The 8,182-nt window shown below is 41.9% G+C and overlaps 1 protein-coding gene across 1 annotated transcript; it reads left to right on the forward strand.

Annotated features, from left to right (window-relative positions):
- The first annotated feature begins 1,085 nt into the window (after positions 1 to 1,085).
- On the forward strand, positions 1,086 to 7,655 carry LOC122812973 (actin-3). Its single transcript, XM_044085065.1, has 6 exons — positions 1,086 to 1,238; positions 3,184 to 3,314; positions 4,076 to 4,315; positions 4,483 to 4,921; positions 5,267 to 5,448; positions 6,834 to 7,655. The coding sequence occupies exons 2-6, from the start codon at positions 3,189 to 3,191 to the stop codon at positions 6,975 to 6,977; spliced, it is 1,131 nt and encodes a 376-aa protein (XP_043941000.1). The 5' UTR covers positions 1,086 to 1,238; positions 3,184 to 3,188; the 3' UTR covers positions 6,978 to 7,655.
- The last annotated feature ends 527 nt before the right edge of the window (positions 7,656 to 8,182 follow it).

The raw sequence follows: 8,182 nt of genomic DNA on the forward strand, positions 1-8,182 counted from the left end.
TTTTTTTGTTTTCGTTTTGTTGTGTAATACAACTCGTTGAATATCAGCAGTAAGCACAGAGCTCGACTGAGTATTCTTTTCAGACTTGCCATTTACTACTGGACAGTATCTTGCCCACGAGCACCCACCCCTTTCACGCTGAAAGACAAAATTAAACAAAAATAATGAAGACTAAGACCCAAAATGTGGGAAAGCATTATTGCTTTTCTATACTTAGAAGACTGATGTTAGAATATATTTTGCTTCAGCATGCATTTGCAAAGAAACAAACAATGCATACCTCTCAACTATACGTCCCTGATTTTGACTCAAATTTTAGCTCTGTCCTCTTAATCCCCCCCCCCCCCCAAAAAAAAACAGATGACATTTGGGTGAAAGGTGGTTAATTAATAGTAAATATGGACAATAATTAAGAGTTGTAGACTTCTTTAACTTCAAAAGATGTAAATTAATTCACCTCTTATTCTGTCAATGTCTCAAGTTAAAAGAACTAATATTTTAAACGTGTCCTTAATTGTCTCTGGATTTATCCCCGATTCTGTTGACGTTTGTCCCTGACTGGTTGAGAACTATGTATGAAGGATGTGAAGTCTGAAGCTCTAACGATCGGTATCATTTAGTGACTGCAATCCTCATCACCGGTAAACCCCAATTTATACAAGGACCAGAATACACGAGATAGAACTGGGGGCGTTCTCTGTAGCAAGGGAAGGGTAAGTGCTAAAACGGGGGACCTTCTCTGTAGTAAAGGAAAGGTGATTGCTATACCCGAGAGGATTTCACATTCGTAAGCAAGGCACCTCGACTGTAGGTAAATGCAACAATGTCCTCAACTGAAAATCGGGTTGTAAAACTAATTCCGCTCGCAAAAAAATATGTTTTTTTTCTGGGGGGGGGGTAAATATTTAATAATAAAGTGACTTCACTAAGATCGTACTACATCACACGCCGTAGGAAACACCTTATTGCCCAAGCAAATAAGCCTCCTTTTACCGGAACTCCTCCCTGCCCTGATGAAGCCAGGTACAGACGGAGGGCTGCCGGCAGTGGATGAGCCAATAGAAATGCGCGCTTCTGACCCATGTCCAAAGATGGAATTGTTCGAACTGCGTGTGGTGCCGTGGCGGGCAGTACGAGCAGCAAGTATAAGTAGAAGAGTGGCAGTAGGAAGTATCAGTCAGCCGGCAACATCAGTCCAACAGCAACTTAACCAAGTCTATACCTACACTACTAAGCAGGTAAAGGGGCTCGGGAAGCAGCAGAAGAGAATTGTAGTCTGATTGGATTGTTTTTGTTTCTGCTCAGGTCTATTTGAGGTTGGAGCTGTATTCTTGGTATGCTGTGATGAGGAGTCGAACGCATTTTTCTATGTTTGTATTTAATTGGTTTATATCTGAACTGGTTGAGCTCCTTCGTTTGAGCTATAAGAAGTCTCTGCGGAGTAAAATATCTGCCCCCCCCGAGCTATCGTAACCTTTGTTTTGTACTTTAGATGCAAAGTTAGATGACCCATCAACTCCTGTCTGGGAAGGTAACCGAGCTATCTTCGTGGAGGAGTATATTAGAACTTCATTTTCAGTGTCATTGTTGTATTTTTGAATATAGTTATGAAGTCCAAGGTTTCTCTTGTGTAGAAGGCAGTAAGTGGTCGGCTTAATTAAAAGGTCCAGTCTCTTTCCGTACTGGGGGGGGGGGGTTCTTTCATATCGAGTCTGGTTATAGTCTCATGCGCCGCAGCTCTTTTTAATGTAGTTTTATAATTGAGCGCGACTTTAGTGTCTTGGTGTTTACTGGTTAGCACTTCAATAGATTATTTCGGTTATCTTTAGTATATCGAAACTGTTCAGCGTAGCGTGAGCCTTACCTACAGATTTTAGGGTGTGGTAATGCGATCTGCGGTATTGCTAAGGTGACTGCAGACTTGACGCACAAACACTTTTAGGGTGTGGTACCTGTACTTGCCATTGTATGGCCGAAGTGACTGCTGTTTCGGCGTATTGGCGAGCGAAAGAAACATCGGTCCAATTGCAAAGATGCGCTTTTGCCTGGGGATGTGAATAAGTGATCATGTGACACTATCACATCACTGAGCACAGGGTGCTTTAAGTCTTTGTAGAACGTCTGGAGTCTCTTTGCCAGGTATTTTTGGTCCACTTTCATAAAGCTGTGGCTTTCTGGCAGACTAGTAAGTCATACAAATGCAAAACCTGTTCTATCAACTTTGTAAGAGCAATATTTGGGCTTTGGATGAGATGGGGTAATGTGTGTGGTAATTGTTCTTAGAATTAGCCAAGGCCCCCCTCATTGGATGTCTGTGCTTTGGTTAACGTCTTGTAATATGTTTTATGCTTCGGTATATCATATGTGGTGGTAGTGGCACCTGTTTACGGAATCTCAACCTAGCTAATTTGAGTAGCTAAAATGTAAAAATATGGAGACATCTGTGGTCTTTGCTGTAGTATGAAGCGTATGTAGTCTAATGTACGAGCTACTTGTGTAAGCTGAAGCTGGCAATTTCTCACTGTTGCTGATGGTCTTTAAGTAGGATCTGTTAGAACTGACTTATTTGTGAATATCCGTCTCTATTGGTGTGCTCTGCTAATAGGGCTGAGCATTCTTTTCCCAAGTACAAGATTTTTTTTTTGTGTAGTTTTAAAGGGGGGGGGGGGGTCTCAACAGTGTAGAAGCCATTTAATTACTAATCCCAGATAATGCACATGGAAAACTACAAGAAGTAGTTTTTAGATGGGCCTGGCACACGACTGAACAGCCTTAATTTAAGGATACCTTTGGTTTATTTCCTGGTAGTCCTAAAGGTCTCTTGTAGCTAAACCTTTTCTAGGTGAGTACACTGGGAGTAGTACTTGATCCCAAAACAAATTGGGTGTGGGAAAAGTACCTCACTACTAGTGCAGATTCTGGGTGGCTCATTAGAATGCTTAGAATGGCAGTATACTGTTTTACCATGTCTGCCATTAGAGAATAGAGTAATTGCCTAAACAAGCTGTATTAATTGTGTAGTTAGCTGTTAAAGATGGTATGCTTGTGTTCTGTCCAGTATTGTGGTAGACTGCTTGTGTCTGTTGTAGAAACAGCCTTGCCTTCTCATGACAGCAGCAAGTGACATGACTAATGGCTTTTACTGAACTGATTCCTCTCTTCCCCCCCCCCCCCCCCCCCCAGGCACAATGGGAGAAGAAGAAATTGCTGCACTTGTCGTTGACAATGGATCTGGCATGTGCAAAGCTGGCTTTGCTGGAGATGATGCACCACGAGCTGTGTTCCCTTCTATTGTAGGTCGCCCAAGGCATCAGGTTTGTATATCTTGCATATCTTTACTAGCGTATCTTGCATATCTTTACTAGCAGAACTGAAGTGCAGTGCTGAACTGTAATTATATAATCAAACTGAACTCACTGCAGTGCTACAAAGCCCTGTTTAGTATAAATTTCCCAGACAGTGTTCATAAACACTTTCTTGTTTTCGTAAGTTATTTCTGACAAACTTGTATAGATTTTCTTGTCTTAAAATCTCAGAAGCTCTTGTGCAAGGTAATGAGCAATCCTGTTTTTTGGCATGCATGGACTAACACTTACCATACTGATAAGATGGTAACACTTGGACACTAGAATGGCAGATTTGTTCTCTGCCGTTTGAGATAATGGCTGACTGAACTTCTCATATGTAGCCTACCTGATTTGAACATATATGGTATGCCTTAGTGTTTTGGGTTTTTTTTTTAAACATTTCCACTTGCTGCAGCTGGCCTGTGACTTGTAAGTAAGCACTGTAATGCACAACAGACTTGGGAGACTACAATCCTTTGGACATGTACTCATTTAAAATATTTTATTACTTGTAATGGATGTCTCTAGTCCCTATTTTATTACTTGTAAAGGAAAGTAATGGATGTCTCTAGTCCCAATTGTGTAAATTAGCACAATGTGGGTTTTCTCTAGTGTTGACTTCAGTCTAATTGTTTGTGGCATAATGTACAAACCACTGGTTCAGGCTACTGTACCACTAAGCTCTTTGGTAGTGTAATTTGTCTTACTTGCATGTTTTCATTTTATAGGGAGTTATGGTTGGTATGGGACAGAAAGACAGCTACGTAGGTGACGAAGCACAGAGCAAGAGGGGTATCTTGACCTTGAAATACCCTATTGAACATGGTATTGTAACAAATTGGGATGACATGGAGAAAATATGGCATCACACTTTCTACAATGAGCTCCGTGTTGCCCCTGAAGAACACCCTGTCCTGCTTACAGAGGCTCCCCTGAACCCTAAAGCTAACAGAGAAAAGATGACCCAGGTAATGACAGCTGCTTTGCCAATGTTTTCTTTTTTAACCTTCCCTTTAAAGGAAGGCCGCGAGCATTGTGCAGATGTTTACCTTAAGTATTTGGGGGTAACATTTGGTTTTCTATGTATGGGTTGATAGACTGAGTATCTACTGTATTCTTTTTGTTTTCAATTTAGATTATGTTTGAAACTTTCAACAGCCCAGCTATGTATGTTGCTATCCAGGCTGTGTTGTCCCTGTATGCTTCTGGCCGAACCACTGGTATTGTTATGGACTCTGGTGATGGTGTGTCTCACACTGTGCCTATCTATGAGGGTTATGCCCTGCCACATGCAATCCTACGTCTAGACTTGGCTGGCCGTGACCTGACTGACTACCTCATGAAGATCCTGACAGAAAGAGGCTACAGCTTTACCACAACAGCAGAAAGAGAAATTGTGCGAGATATCAAAGAGAAGCTGTGTTATGTGGCCCTGGACTTTGATCAGGAGATGGCTACCGCTGCCTCATCATCTTCACTGGAGAAGAGCTATGAACTGCCTGATGGACAGGTGATCACCATTGGAAATGAGAGATTCAGGTGTCCAGAGGCACTCTTACAGCCATCCTTCTTAGGTAAGTTCTGACACCTTTGACATGCAAGTCTAGTGGAGAGGCTTGTTTTCAGAACCGCTATTGCACTTCAACTAGTCTTTGTGGCTAACAAAGACTTTGCTCTCCTCTTAAATGGGATAGGATGAAAAGCTTGGTAGTGTCTAGCCCTGATCTTTGGGGGGGGGTTCAGATGCTGCTTAAAATTGCAGCATGATCAAGCTAAAAATCTTGCTAGATTTTAGTGTTCTTAAGAGACCAGTTTAGTTATAACTGCATTAACCTATGAGGTGGTTCCTTCAGTATCTAGTGCACTGTCATTGTTGCTGTTCTCTTGATGCAAATTATTTTTTTTTTTTTTCTCACTAGGTATGGAATCTGCTGGTATTCATGAGACTACCTACAACTCCATCATGAAGTGCGATGTTGATATCCGTAAGGACCTTTATGCTAACACTGTACTGTCTGGTGGCACCACTATGTACCCTGGCATTGCTGACCGTATGCAGAAAGAAATAACAGCTCTGGCACCCAGCACAATGAAAATTAAGGTATATGGAGCACACTGCTTACTCTGGGAAGATATTTTCTTGTCTGGCAGAGGGACTAAAATGCATGGATATGTTTGGAAGGGTCCAGAAAAGTTAGTGGCAGTGAACCTAAAAGCATAACTGGACACTGGCAAAGCCAGTGAAGTAACCACTCTGAATCAGTGGCCAGACATCTGAAAGTGTGCAGTTTTGGGCTGTGTAGTGGTGGCTGCTGTGTTGGGAGCACTACATACCTACAGTAAAAGGGAAGGTCTTCTGGGACTGCCAAAACACGTTTCCTCAAACTTGCTAGAAGTTGCATCTACTAAAAATGTGAGATTGGGCTTTAGGCCTGTCCTCTTCACCAGAGCTGGTGTACCTCTGGGACATGCACAAGAGATGGTGTCCAAAGTTGCCAGTTCAAGCTGTGAATGTCACTGCTTCAGAGATGTGACTTGGAATCACCACAGGATTTCAAATATTGATTATGCAGGTACATATTTCAGTGGAGGGGGTACTACAGTATGACAAATGGTAGTTCCATCCACTTGTATCTTAAGGCTCTGGTTTTGGTTCCCTAGTGTAAGCTGAATTCTAACATTGGGACTGCAGGGTCCCAACTGTATATATGAACAAATGAAATGGGTTGGGGGGGGGGGCTCCAATCAGATAAATGAATATCCCTCTGTGGCTCTTGATAGAAACCCCTGTATGGAGTACATGGCAATTTCATTGGCCTTGGAAGACGTGACGTGCTAGCCATCTCCTTTAATCTGATGGCACATATAAAAACTGGCTTTGTGGGCCTGGGTTGGGTTTTTAACCCCATTTAAGTTCTTAAACCTAGCAGTTTCAGTTTGCCCATGAAGGACACTAGCAGGTGGCATTGGGCTTTGTTTTTCACATGATTTGTGGACAGCTGCTGGTAGGTACTGGGATCTTTTGTGTCTTGTTGCAGGGTGGCATTACTTGGTTTTGCCCCTTTACACATTTTTTAAGGAGCTCAAAACAGTAAGCAAACATGCAACTAACACCTGAACAGAATGCTTATTTGTAGTTTTACAGATGCTCAGCAGCAAAAAAAAAAACTAGAACACTTCTAAGCACTGCATCCTTCATGCACAATGTGTGCATTTCTGGCTAGTTCTGAAGTAGCAGTTTCTAGTGTGCCACAAGCACATTCCTTCAGTGGAGGAAAGTATATTAAGCTTCACAGTAGAAAAAAAACTGAACAGTGCTCTGTACTTCAAAGTGTGTGGAAGTGAATCTCTAGCTGTAGAAGCATTTTAAGAGTCAAATGGCTCAGTTGTGAAGTCAAGCTGACATTGATGGGGAATCCAGTGTAAAATAGTTTGTAAAGAAGTGTTGTATTTACAGTTCTGGCTAATGTTAATTTCTTTTGTTAGATCATCGCACCACCTGAGCGCAAGTACTCTGTCTGGATTGGTGGTTCTATCCTGGCATCTTTGTCCACCTTCCAGCAGATGTGGATCAGCAAGCAGGAGTATGATGAGTCTGGCCCATCCATTGTTCACCGTAAATGCTTCTAAATGCTAAATGTGACTGACTTTTCCTAAGCTGCAAATGTTTACCTTAGTCAGAATAACTGGAGAAAATGTGCAAGAAAATATTTTCGAATCTAGTACAGCAGAACAGATCTACCATGTTGGACTATTGCCTGACCTAAAGATTGTTCATAAAGTGGCTCGCATAATGCAACCTAGAGCTGGTAGTCACTTTGGACTTTCTGAACAATGTCACCACTTTTAACTTAAATTTGTTTTGCAATATTTTCTTGCACAGCTAAATTGTCAGCTTTCCTTTGTAAGGAGTAAAAGGTCTGCTGGATTTTGCAGGTCCGTGTTTGATTACACTTAAGATGCAATCCCCTTATTTGGAAGAGTGGGGATGACAAAGCCAGTTTATTTTCCTTTAATGGGTTGGGGGTGGCAGTGAACTTGGCATTCACACCCACATGTACTGTAACTGGGGAAACTTGTGGAATCAAAATGGCCATGGACTTCAGTGTGGGATTTAATTTGGCTGATTGACTGTGGAGATAGGGGTATTCTTTATATATACCCCTAGGAGAGGGGTGGAGAACGAACATGCACAAGGTACAGTATGTAGAAAAGGGAAGGGTGCAAGTTTTGCACCTAACTAAATAAAATCTGTTAAATACAAAGTTGTCTGTATATATTGTAGCAATAAAATGAATTTTTACAGTGCTTTGTGTTTTGAAAAATTACCTGGCTTGTCTCAATGCAAAAATTTAGGTGACCTAATCTTGTGGAAGAATCTTAATACATGCTACATGTGATGCAGATAAGTGTGGCATTTGGGGCAGGCCAGACCTGTCACCATACGGGTGTAGCACAGCATCCTAATCTTTGTCTAGGATATTCAACACAGCTGGTGGTTTTTAATACAGAATATTCTAGTTTACAAAACTCTGTACCATGCCAGATTAGTGAGCATGGTCGTACTGTTGCAATGTCTACTCATCAGTTGGTAAACACCTTAAGACCGAACATCTAGCAGTGCATACCAAATCTGAAGTTCTGATGGCCTAGGGCTTGGAACAATTTACTGGCTGCCTGTGACAAAGACATGGGCATCAAACCAGGGAGGAATTTCCTGTTGCCTCATGCTTTAACCAGTTCTCAAACTGGTAGATGTAATTACATGCCTCACTGGAGTGCCTCACTGGAGGCAAAGCCGTGGCATAAATGTCAGTGTACACCATTGCACCCAT

Source organism: Protopterus annectens, chromosome 10.part0 (assembly GCF_019279795.1).
Source record: "Protopterus annectens isolate FY-2018-M chromosome 10.part0, PAN1.0, whole genome shotgun sequence".
NCBI lineage: Eukaryota > Metazoa > Chordata > Ceratodontiformes > Protopteridae > Protopterus > Protopterus annectens.

Bases quoted from the DNA above. Each gene is read 5' to 3' on its own strand.
- LOC122812973 (XM_044085065.1), top strand. From the start codon at position 3,189: ATGGGAGAAGAAGAAATTGCTGCACTTGTCGTTGACAATGGATCTGGC. The intron at 3,315-4,075 runs GTTTGTATATCT...TTCATTTTATAG, and splicing joins TAGGTCGCCCAAGGCATCAG to GGAGTTATGGTTGGTATGGG. The intron at 5,449-6,833 runs GTATATGGAGCA...TTCTTTTGTTAG, and splicing joins CCAGCACAATGAAAATTAAG to ATCATCGCACCACCTGAGCG.